This window comes from Rhinolophus sinicus, linkage group LG03 (genome assembly GCF_036562045.2).
Source record: "Rhinolophus sinicus isolate RSC01 linkage group LG03, ASM3656204v1, whole genome shotgun sequence".
Classification (NCBI taxonomy): Eukaryota; Metazoa; Chordata; class Mammalia; order Chiroptera; family Rhinolophidae; genus Rhinolophus; species Rhinolophus sinicus.
The window spans coordinates 72,176,814-72,190,005 of NC_133753.1; the positions used below are offsets into that span (position 1 = coordinate 72,176,814).

A 13,192-nucleotide genomic window follows, 5' to 3' on the forward strand; every position below is an offset into this window, starting at 1 on the left:
CAGTGCCAAATCACTCAGTGTGAGACACATTGCCTCCTCAACATATTCAGTTTCTTGGGAAAGTGACAGACTTCACTGAATGAATCTGGGTATTTCTGACTCTGCGGTATACCTAGATCATGTATCTCAGCCCGAGATCTACTGTTGGTTAACACTGAAATCCACAAATGTTGGGCATTACTGAAACATACAAGACAAAACTAAAAGTGAAAACCACTAATAGAGTACATAGCAATATTGGTTACTGTCTAAAAATGGACAGAAGAATTGAAACATCTTAACAAAATTAAGAGTAGTATAACAAAACTTGAATAAATTTGGTTTTGTCTAAATAAAAACCACAGAAAACTAATGGTTGAAAAACAGTTCATAAAATCTGATGTTAAGGATGGATAAATTAAAAAATTTTTTTTTCAAATTTATACAGAAAAAGGATCTTGATGAAAATTTTAACAGACTTTAAAAAAAGAAATGAAATGGCTTAAGTTCACCACCATATGGGTCAAGAAATTAATAAAGTGGCTAAATGAATTTCATTCTGGAAAATACTTTGATGAAAACTCATCAATTCTGATAAAATTCTATTTAAAATGTATGTATTCATAAATAAAGTCAGAACTTCCCCTGGATCTAAATGTCCACGGGATCAAAACAGCATAGACCAAAAACTGCCACGCACAATCTAGACAAAAATGCCTTAAATCACAGAGAGCCTCAGTAAGAGTCTTTTATTCAGAGTGAAGCCTCTAAAATATCAGGTACTTTGGCCCACTCTCTGTAAACCATAACATTCCATGACATACAACTCACCCGTGAATCTTTGCAGTACATTTCATATTGCTGAATCATCTGCCGGCTGGCCAGACTGCCATGATACACAATAGTATTCATCTCTGTCCATGTATTGAATTCTCGCTCCCAGTTCGTAATTGTGGACAAAGGGGCAATGACCAGGAAGGGGCCATGGATGCCTACATTATATACCTCCTGCAAGAAGGCAATGGACTGAATGGTTTTGCCCAATCCCATCTCATCAGCCAGGATGCAGTTCTGCCTGCAGATTCACCATGGAAAATGAAAAGCATGTCAAAAAGATAACATCTTTTAAAAAGTACATAAAAAGAAACTGTTTAAATAGAAAAATGAAAATAATCCCAGAGTAAGCCTACATCTGAGGGACCACGCTTTTCTTTACCTGTTATACCAATTAAAGAGCAGCCAATTGACCCCTTCCAACTGATATTCCCGTAACTGGTTTCTGTTTTTATACTCATGTGACAGCTCCAACTTCTTCCAGGCACTTGCCTGTGGACGATTCTAAAAAAACAGGAAATTTGAATAAATGAGGTGGAGACATTAACATTAGACAAACTTACTAGGTAATTCTAGTAATGGAAAGTCAATTCCCAAACATTACTGCTTGGATTAAAACATGCTAAGTATATTCAAATTCATGAGTTCATAATGAAACTTTTTTAAAAAGTGGAGGGCAAAAAAAAAGAGGAAAAACCCACTGGTCACTTTTGGAGGATGCCAGGAAACTAGTTCATTATTTTAAAAACTAGAAAATGAAGAAAAAGAACAAAGCATCCTTTTCACTATGCCATCTCTATCTCCAGGTAACCAAAAAAGAAAACATTTCTTTTAATAGAAGACTTGGCTAATAAATGAAGAAATGATAGAATTAAAATATCATCATTTTAAAATTCTTAAAGAATGGATCTAGGCAATGTGGTAAATGGCTGATAACACCACAGAAGAAAACCTGGTAGAACCAGCTGTGAAGTAGATTCAGTGGCCTCCCTCCCCCATCTGATCAAGCCTCTAGAATACTGATATCTAATGGAACTGTCTACAATGATAAAAAAATGTTTTACCACTAGCTACATGTAACTACTGAGCATTTGAAATGTAGCTAGTGGCTACTATGTTGGATAGCACAGCTCTAAAACCTTCTGATGCACAGTGCTGCTCTATATCTAACCACTATGTGAAACATAAGCGACAGAGAACATGATAAAAAGTTCCAAGGGGAATGCAATTGGCAAACTTCAGACTATGGAAAACCCTAGAGGACAAACCACCTGGTTTCTTCAAGAGAAAACGGCAAAGGAGGGAGAGGAAATCAAGGGGAACTATAATTAAGAGCTTTGAGACTTATTAATCAAAAGCAATATATGGACGTTATTTAGGATTCCACTCAAACAATTTAACAAAAATTAGAAGAGAATCAGGGAAATATATACAGTGATTGCTAATTTGATGATACTAGGAATGGTTAAATTTTTTCAGGTGTATACAGTATTATTTATTTTTAGAGATAAACACTGAAATATTTACAGATGAAACAAAGGAATCTGGGATTTGCTTTAAAACAATCTGGGAAACAGGGAAATGCATGGGTAGAGAAATCACATGAAACAAGATTGGCTATGGCATGTATTAATTGTTAAAGTTGGGTGATGGTACATGATACTATTTTTTTCAACTTTTGTATATGTTTGAAAATTTCAATAACAAAAAGCCAAAACAACAACATAAACTTCTATAGGGGGAAAATTAAGTCACTGCCTATATGGAATGGATGTTATATTCTAAACACAAATGTACTTACCACCCTTTTGAGTTCTGGGTGCCTGGACTGGATGCGTTTAAATTCTCGAATCTTGCCCTCGTCAACATCCTCTTTCAGCTCCCAGGTACTATCCTCATAGGGCAGAGAGCACCATTTCACCAGGTAGTAAATTACAGGCTAGGAGAGAAGAAGCCAAAGTCTTTATAAACTGATTCTGTGTTCTCTACTGTGGTTAAAAAATAAGAATTTGACTAAAGAATCAGATCACAGAATGTCAACACCTAAAAAGGTGCTGAAAAAGTAAGGCTGAAAATGCCAACCGTAGTTTCACCTGCTGATGCCCTATGCTATTCATGATTTTGATCACTTTTCCGGGCAATTTTTCAGAATCTGTTCCAAAAGTGAAATTTCTAACCAGTAGTTTCTAGAACAGTAAGTACTGATACATTATGCTCATCAACCAAGCAGGTGCAAAAAAAAAATCTATTTTCCTGTATTGTATTGAATTAGGTCGAAATTAAAAGATACAGATAGCTGTTTCATACTACTCTCCTGGCACTGAATTTGATACAGTGGAAGCCAGGCTACTTTTACAAGTGAGGAACAGGTTAAACCCACAGGAGCAGAGCAGGGCTGAAATCACTGAGCTTCTGAGCTCCTGGAGCTCTGAGTGCAAATGCTACTTCAGAAAGCAGTCATATGGTGGTAAAGAGATTTCCTTGTGAGCCTCAGGAAGTTAAGAGATAACTTCGAGAGGTGTCACTGAAGAGAGGTAACAAGAGTGAAAATGAAGGAGAAATGCTGAAGCTCCATCCATGGTACTAGGCTCTCTGTAGGCATTCTACTGCAAGGGAAGGGGCAGTGACCAACGAATGGTAAATGGCTCCTATTCTCACTATCCACATATGATCAATGCACGAACTGCATTTCCAGTTTTGTCTTGAGTGAAGCAAGAAGGATTACACTGGGCCTAGTGTAATCAACAGGAGTCTCTAATTATCAATTTATAGAATACCCCTTAAAACAGTCAGCAAGAAGTCTGCAGAGTCACAGATCAAGAAATCCCTAGAAGGGGCCGGCCCGGTGGCTCAGGCGGTTAGAGCTCCATACTCCTAATTCCGAAGGCTGCCGGTTCGATTCCCACATGGGCCAGTGGGCTCTCAACCAAGGTTGCCAGTTCAATTCCTCGAGTCCCTCAAGGGATGGTGGGCTCCGCCCCCTGCAACTAAGATTGAACACGGCAACTTGAGCTGAGCTGCCTCCCGGATGGCTCAGTTGGTTGGAGCGGGGGCTCTCAACCACAAGGCTGCCAGTTCAATTCCTCGAGTCCCGCAAGGGATGGTGGGCTGTGCCCCCTGCAACTAGAAAACATCAACTGGACCTGGAGCTGAGCTGCGCCCTCCACAACTAAGACTGAAAGGACAACTTGAAGCTGAACGGCACCCTCCACAACTAAGATTGAAAGGACAACAACTTGACTTGGAAAAAAGGCCTGGAAGTACACACTGTTCCCCAATAAAGTCCTGTTCCCCTTCCCCAATAAAATCTTAAAAAAAGAAAACAAAAATCAAATCCCTAGAATCTAGTTGCTCTTGTACCTTTTTCTTTATTGTAATGCCTCAAGTCACTTTCTACATAAAGCCACTGGTCCAGGTCACACATATACAACATTATAACTTACTTTTCCAAGGACATTAATACCTATTTATTATATTTATTTCCACTATCAGGTTATGTAAAAAGAATGACAAATTAAACTCATTTTAGAGAAAGATAAAATAGGCACAAGAATGTTATTATCCAATATTGGGAGCATAAATTACAATACCAGAACACTAAAATATTTTAATCTGTCACGCCAATTGCAAAATATTCCAAAGGGGTCTAATCAAAGTACAATTACTTTTGGAAGGGTAAGTAAGTATGGTAGCAGAAAGCAAGGCCGAGATCCTGAAAATAATGAAAATTTTACAGTAACTAACCTGTCCTGACTAATAACTGGTCCATTCCCCACTCATCTCCCACAAATGAACAACAAACAATAATAACCACCCTAACCCAAAAGCAGAGTATATGTTATCTGAGGCATGCTTGTTAAGATTTGAAGACATATGGAATTGTAATAGGCCTTGGACATCTATGGTTCTACTATCTTAGTGACCCTGAAGGCTTATAAAATGGAGTAAAAGAAACTTTGGATTTTACAGGGGGAAGACTGACTCTTAGGTCTGATAATGCTGATGTTTGGGACCAAATAAATCACTTAGCTCGTGAGAGAGCGTAGCTCACTACCCAGCACTGACATCTTAACAAGGTTCTGTTGTTTTCTATTTGTCATTGTGTAAGCAGTGAGTCAGAAGTGATAAAAACTTTACAAAATATGCACTATGGAAAGCAGTGTGGAGGTTCCTCAAAAAATTATGCATAGAATTACCATATGACCCAGCAATCCCTCTCCTGGGTATCTACCCAAAAAATCTGAAAACATTTATCCATAAAGACACGTGTGCTCCAATGTTCATTGCAGCTTTATTTACGGAGGCCAAGACATGGAAACAACCAAAACATCCTTCGACAGATGAATGGATGAAGAAGTTGTGGTATATATACACAGTGGGATACTATTCGGCAGTAAGAAAAGATGAAATAGGACCATTTGTGACAACATAGATGGATCTTGAGAGTATAATGCTAAGCGAAATAAGAAAAAGCAGAGAACTATATGATTTCACTGATATGTGGTATATAAACCAAAAACAAAAGAAGACAAGCAAATGAGAAACAAAAACTCACAGACACAGACAATAGTTTAGTGGTTACCAGAGGGTAAGGGGGAGGGGGGTGGTAGATGAGGGTAAAGGGGATCAAATATATGGTGATGGAAGGAGAACTGACTCTGGGTGGAGAACGCACAACGTGATTTATAGAGGATGTAATACAGAATTGAATACCTGAATTTTATGTAACTTTACTAACAATTGTCACCCCAATAAACTTTAATTAAAAAAAATAAAATAATCCATAAAAAATAAAAAATAAATAAAAAAACTTTACAAAATATGGCCCTGCAAAGCTAAACCAACAAGTACTAGTGAAAGTGAAAAGAAAGTGAAGAGTTCTAAGGAAATGGTGCGTCACAGCCTAAGTAAGTTTGAAATAAATTTAAATGACAGAATGGTGAATTTACTGGTGGCTTAGATCTATATGACTCTTACTTGGAAAATGAAAAAAGTGATTTATGAAGTTGAATCAACAAGTGTTTTAGCATACTTAAAATCTACTCCCCAATCTAAGAAAGCTTTAGTGCAGTGATTCCCAAATCAAGCTATACATGAGAATTGCTTGGAGAACTAAAAAATACAGATCTCTGGGTCCCACCCTAGATCTACTGAATATGAATCTGTGGATGTGGGACTCCACTATCTGTTTAAAAGTACAGATTCAAATACAGTAGATCTATTTTAATAACAAATGAAAACGCATTTCACTGATGGTAAGAATAAATAACAACACTGAGAAAGCTATGAGTCTGTAACAAGTATTTTTATATTCATTAAGTATGGAGATTTGTGAAGTACCCCTTTCCTTCTCACCACATCTCACCCCCAAGTGAATGTCAGGGTCTCCCATATAACATCAAAGACAATGAGACCAAGGTGAATGAGTACTTGGAAACATAGTTCCCAGTACTTATAAATATAGCTCCCACGTGTTTAACTTTATGGGAATCTTTCCTTTTAGCCTCTTTCCCTACTCCCTTACCTTGCCAGTATCATTTTAAGGATCCCTCAGAAAAAAACCAAAATACCTTTTCGGTCCAAGGGATTTTTCAGTCATATCTGAAAAATAAAGAGGGGGCAAGCAGCTCCAGCAGAAATGTACAAGTGACTTTTCACACTCCTCCATGAACCAACTCACCTCCCCATTGTCCTTGTCAATGCTGTGAGACTCATCCAATATCCTGTCCACCTCCACGTAGTCTGGATTGAAGGGCTCTTCGTCCTAGAGAAGTTAGGAAACCCAACAATGAGATCAAAAGATCACTGTCCAGTAAACCCACCCTCCATCCCACCTTTAGGTGATGACCTTACTTCAAAATGTCTTAAGAAAACAGAAGCCATCAGAAGGAAATTCCACATTTTCATATCAAATCGTACAAACTACCTGCATCTGCACACATCTCCTCTGTTACCAGAGAAAGTGCCTCTTCTTCCGTTATGACAGAGACCCTTCATTCTCGCCACATATGCTCTGGATGCCATCCCTTCTCGCCTTCTTAGGAATCTTTCTCTACTGGATCATCCCCATAAACACACAAATATACTCTACTATTTCACATCTTAAAAGACCTCCCTTGACTCTACATACCCCTGCAACTATTTTCCTGTTCTGCTCCATACTCAAACTTCCCAAGAGTTTTAAATATATGGTATCCCCATTTCATCACCTCCTTCACTTGTCCAATCCAGTTCACTCTTCGTTCCACTTCCATCACACAACTACACTGGAGTTGCGTATTTGGCAATGTGGAGATCATTAACGATCTCCACATTGCCAAATACAATGGAAACATTTCTGTACCTTATTACTTTACCTCTACATAGTATTCAATAATTCATCATTCTCTCCTTAAAGCACTTCCCTTCCCTTGGCTTTTGTGGGACAGCATACTCTCTTGGTGGCCCTCTTCCCCCTTTCTTTTGGGTTTGTTTTTTGTTTTGGACAACTCTCAATCACCTTCACTGGCTCTTTTCTTCTGAGTCACTGGTATCCAGCGTTGGGTGATATACCAAGATAAAAAATCCAACATTCCAAAGAGAGATCACAAAGAAACCTTAAGGAAAAACCCCTTTCTTCCTAAAACACTTTTTCCCTTTGTTTTTCTGACATTATCTTTTTCCTAATCTTTCTTCCACTCTGCATAAAATTTTTTCTCCTTTACCGGGAACTCTAAATTTGGGAGAATTCCTTCAAGATTGGTTCTGGGCTCACATCCATTCTCTTATTAAAGAACTTTCTATAAGAAAGTATAGAACTATTAGAAAATATAGAACTTTACCCACAGGTGACTTTATCCATTAAGTCTTTAATAATTATTTATATGCTGATAAATTCCAAATTTTAATGGCACCCTGAAAAACCCAGATCTATATATCCATCTGCATACTAGACATACATTAAGGGACTTTAACACTGTTTAATCTAAATTCTTGATTTTTCCCCAATTGGTTGCTTCTAAAATCTTCCATACTGCAATAAATGATCCCACCTCAACTCATTTACTCAGACCAGAAACTCATCTATATAAACCATCACACCAAGTCCTGTCAATTTTACTTTAAAATAAATTCAAATCTATCCATTGTCTCTGCCCACTAAAAGCACTCCAATCGAACGCATAATTTTTCATCTAGAAAACTGCCTCCTTACTGTTCACTTTACTTTTGTTACTCTTCTCTAATCCATCCTCCAAAGTCTAGGTGATCTTTTAGAAGTGAAAATTGGATTGTCTTTTGACCTATTTTAAATAGTTCAATGGCTTCCTTTTGCACTTAGAATAAAAACAAAACTAAAACCAAACTATCTATAAGCACCTGCTTGCCTAAATTTCTGATCTCATTTTGGGCCATTCACTTTCTATGGTCCATCAATTGCACTGTCTTTTGCTCGTTCTTTCAGTTGTTTCTTCTTTCTCAAGGCCCTAACATGTTTCCCATTCCAAGGATGCTATTAATATTTACTTGTGTTCATACTCTTGTTAACTCCTATTCAAAATTCAATTCTCAGAGAAGTCTTCCCTAACTATCCAAAGTAATGTAGGCTTTTTTTCCTTCTTCTTGTCTCTTTGTGCTCCTTCTTTCCTGGCACTTATCAGTTTGAATTTTTTTTTTTTAATTTCTCTCTCCCCAATCATACAGTGAGCTGTAAACACAGACCTTGTGTGGTTTGTTTACCATAGTGACTAGCACATAATAAATGATGAATACATGAATGGCTAATTTGGTTAAGTGCCAACCTAGAAAGGCAGATTTAATTGGCGTAAGTTAGTAGAGCTTGGTTCAATGATCATCACAAATTGTACATCTAATACCAGCTGGAACGGCATTACAGTTTCATTATACATTTCACAGATTAGGCTTTAAAAGAACACAGATGAAAACACAAAATGCAATTATCATTATATTCATTTAAAAAGAAATTAGGAGACCTGCATGACCCTACTTGCCCTCTCTAGGTAATATGTAAAATAATAAATTGGCAAACCTAGTGGTATAAAGTTAGTTTTATCAAATGTATTCAGCCAGAACTGGTTTTTGTTTGTTTGTTTGTTTGTTTTTTTGCTGAAGCTACATACACATTATTCCTTTTCTCAATCTTTTTTACTAGACCTTTTCCTCGTTAGCTCTAAGAAGCTGTGAAAAGTAATCCTTCTTCTCAAGGCACTTAGCACTCTATATAAAATAATGATGAAAAATCCCAGTTTGGCAAAGGGTTATGTACATAAAGCTTTCAAAGCAAAACAGAGAACTAATATATGGCTGAAAAGACCTTTGTGCATGCTCCAGTGTTTAGTAGTAACACTGGATATGGGAAACAAACACTCATTAATCACTATTTCTAGTTATGCTGGATTAGAAATTTGAGAAAATAAATGTTCTCTTAATGACATGGTTGCTTATGGCTACAGATATCATCAACTGCTAAGACTGACATTACGAGTGGACCAGAGGCCAGTTTATCATCTGTTTTGAAGATACTTCATGAGTACTGAGCAAGTCAATATCAAAATATCCTGTAATTTATAGAAAGATCATACTTTGACCTGGCAAAATTAAGCATGGAGCAATTAAGGAAAAGTCCAGTGATATACATACACACACAAAGCAACTGTAAGTCTTCTGAAGAATCAGTCAAGGCTTGTAACTCCAGAAATTTATGCTTCTATGAAACAGATAGACAATACCTATTCTTAATTACCTCATGGAAGAAGTGTCTCATCTGAGCCATTTTCGTTTTGAAGCGCTTTAGTTTTTGATGGATCCTCTTATCCTTCTCTAGTTGGGAGATAGTAGCCCATTCACAGTGCAGATAGGAGCTGAAGGGGATGGAAACAGTCAGTCATCGTGTAAGAAAGGGGAATTAGTAGGCTAGTGTTTGAGATTTGGGGATTAGCCAGTAGACATAAGTACATGCTTAAACGGGGAGATAGTCGCGTAGATCAGTGATTCTTAAACTTGAATTTGCACGCAAACCACCTGATCTAGGGTGGGCTTAAAAGTTCACATTTCTAACAAGTATCCAAACAATGCTAATTCTGCTGGTTCACAGATCACACTTTTGAGTATCAAGGTCTTAATGTTAGAGTAAGGCATAGAGGGTCACAAGGGGTTTTATCAGGAACCACCCTTACCCCACCTTCCTGCAGGGGAATAGTAAGAGTCATATCAATTTCTGAACTTCTCTCTGAGTAGGCATTTTCTTCACTGAAAACAACAATTTGTGCTAGGAGACTATAAAAAAAGAGACACATTCCCCCCCCACGATAGACTATACAGGAGAACTTTTTACAACCCTGTGGAGTTTGGGGTGAAAAGCTTTTTGCACAGATCACATACTAGTTCTTGTACTTGACAAAGAATTCTTCTGCTTCAGTATACTGTCCAGAAGGAAGCTGAGAAGAAAGAAATTCCAGTTACTAACACTTGATTTATCAAAGAACCTTTCATTTTAACCATACATGGTAGCACGTCATACCAATATATATTATTGACTGAGGGGTTAAAAAACTAATTTGGTCTTCAATACTAAAGTCCTCATAACTGAAGAAAATAAGCCTTTACCCATTTTAAACAGATAAGCAAAAGATTGGCAATAAGACAGTTTCTATTTTCTAGCTAACTTTCTTCCATCATCTCTCATAACTACCCTGTAACAATATAATCTGACATCCAAAGGTGTTCATTAAAGAAAGCCTGAGAATGTAGTATTATAGACTGACATAAAGGTAGAGGCTTCTATTTGTGACAACATGAATGGGTCTCGAGATTATCATGCTAAACAAAATGTGTCAGATGGAAAAGGACAAGAACCATAGGATTTCACTTACATGTGGGATATAAAACAAAAAGCAACAAACGAATAAGCAAAACATACAAATAAAATTCACAGACACAGACAACAGTACGGTGGTTACCAGAGGGGGAGTGGGAGAGGGAGAGGTTGAAGAGGGTAAAGGGGATCAAATACATGGTGATGGAAGGAGACTAGACATTGCGTGGTGAGCACGCAATGCAACACACAGATGATGTATTATAGAATTATATATCTGAAACTTCTATAATGTTATTAATCAATGTCACCTGACACATTTAATTAAAAAAAATATATAGCGTCCTCACCTCCTTCTTCACAATCCTCATAGAAAGCACTTTGTCTACAATGGCTGCATCTTCTTCACTGGGATTCTCCTGTAGCAAAAGATGCAGTCAGTCAACAGAGATTGTGAGCAGCAGGATGAACCTCTCAAATTGCCTAAGTTCTCAGCTTACCACAAAGAACTGCATGGAAGGCAAAGTCTCGCCATCGGGTTCCTGCACTGGTTCAGGGAGGATAGGCTCAGTTTTTATTGGACCAGTTACATCCACTTCTTCTTCTTCTTCATCATCTGTGATCTTTATATCCAGGTCCTCTGTATATTTTTTTCGCTTAACTTGACGGTTTGAGCGTCTCTTCTGTAAAGGCAAAAATGGTTAACATAACTGCATAGTCTCTTAAAGAGAAGCCCTTTAAAACAATCTGCCTATTGTCATATACTTAGATTTTGCTCCAAAATCCCCATGAAAAAATTAAACCAAAAGGAGAGAGCTTATTTACCAAACTATATAATGTCAAACCATATAATTTATTCTACGTACTGACTATGCATTAATTTGCTGAATTGTTTTATCAAAGAACCAGAATCTATCTGAAAGACAACACGGTATTACTGGCAAGCAGCTCTAGGAAGTGAAACAGGACTCTCAGCCTGCAGGGTGTAGTGAACTTCACACCAGAAGCAACCCTGAAGTGCAAAGGTGCAAGAATACTTTGTTTCTAATTTCGTTTCTTTGTTTTAGTTCTAAAGTTGTTTTGTGTTTTTTTTTCAATAAATAGAATCAGACTATATGTAGCATATTGCTGCTTACTTTTTTAGTTAGTATTTCTTGGAGGTATTTTCCATATCGATACATTTTAAACCTACCTTATTCTTTCAAGTGTCTGAGTAAAATTTTTTTTTTTTGAATTTTTATGAGTTTATTTGAGCAAACTGATGACATATTCAAAGCAGCAAGATCGCAAATGCTCAAGAAAAACATTTTTTAATTACTTTAATACTCAATAGCATTCTATATAGAATCAACCAGAAAATACAACGAAAAAAAAATCTATTATATTTATGAAAACAAAGAGAGTATCTAAAGGATTAAATTTAGTAAGAAATATACAAAATCTATATGAAGAAAACTTTAAAACACTGTAGGACATAGAAAGACCTGAATAAAAACTAATATGTACTGTTCTGGAATAAGAAGACTTAATTCTCCCTAATTATATAAATTCTACAAAACCAAATAAAACTTTTTAATTTGCAAAGCTGATTCTAAAATTCAAATGGAGAAATAAATATCCAAGAATAACCAGGAAAAATATGAAAAATACTGGGCCTTACCAGATATTAAGGACAATATAAAGCTACACTAATTAACCCAGCGTGGTACCTCTCCAAGGAGAGATAAACAGGTCAATGAAATAGTGTCCAAATATACACTAAAATACTTATGGGATTTAGAACATGATAAAAATAGCACTTCTAATCAGTAAGGAAAAAGTAGATAGTCTATAAATGAGACTGAAAACAAATGGCTAGACATCTAGAAGATGAATTAAATAAAATTATAAAAGGATCAAAGATATAAAATTAAAACAGAGGTATAACATTTCTAAAAGAAAATACGTATTTTTTATAATCCAGGAGTAGGAAAGGTGTTTCTAATAACTGATCAATTCCACCTTGAAAAAAATTTATGTGTATAATATAATCCATTATAAACAAAGTTGAGACAAATAATAAACTGAGAGGGGAAATGCTATATGATATATTTCGTAAGAATAAAGAGTTTTTTTGAACAAGGAAAAGATCAATAACACAATAAAAACATGGACAAATAACATGAATACACAGTTCACAAAAAAAATCACAAGTGGCTTTTAAATGTAAAAAGATGCTCATAATAAAATAGTTACACTCATAATAAAATAATTACAATAAAATCAACTAAACTGAGATACCAGTTTTTCTGCACATAACAGATGGAAAAATCAGCAAGTTCAAGCAAATATTTGAAACAGGAACTCATGCACTATTGGTGAGAGTACACATGGGCATGACCTCTATAGAAGAATATTTGACAATAGCCTTTGATCCAGCAATTCTACTTCAAAGATATTATCCTACAGAGATAAATTTGCACGTATGTACAAATCTCTGCAACATTACTTCTGGTAGAAGACCAGAGAAAATCTAAATGCCTAGCAACAGGGGATTGGTTAAACAAATCACGACATGGTCAAAAAATA

General features: G+C 36.4%; 1 protein-coding gene across 8 annotated transcripts in view; it reads right to left on the reverse strand.

Annotated features, from left to right (window-relative positions):
* CHD8 (chromodomain helicase DNA binding protein 8) overlaps window positions 1–13,192 on the reverse strand; it is a 57,981-nt gene that overhangs the window by 17,032 nt on the left and 27,757 nt on the right. For all 8 annotated transcript variants that reach the window (XM_019713558.2, XM_019713557.2, XM_074328019.1 and 5 more), the window contains exons 6-13: window positions 11,125–11,307; window positions 10,975–11,043; window positions 10,192–10,247; window positions 9,554–9,671; window positions 6,494–6,577; window positions 2,615–2,752; window positions 1,196–1,317; window positions 811–1,054 (exon numbers count right to left, since the gene is read on the reverse strand). In XM_019713558.2, coding sequence (XP_019569117.1) covers window positions 811–1,054; window positions 1,196–1,317; window positions 2,615–2,752; window positions 6,494–6,577; window positions 9,554–9,671; window positions 10,192–10,247; window positions 10,975–11,043; window positions 11,125–11,307 — 1,014 coding nt within the window. The remainder of the gene's footprint in view (window positions 1–810; window positions 1,055–1,195; window positions 1,318–2,614; window positions 2,753–6,493; window positions 6,578–9,553; window positions 9,672–10,191; window positions 10,248–10,974; window positions 11,044–11,124; window positions 11,308–13,192) is intronic.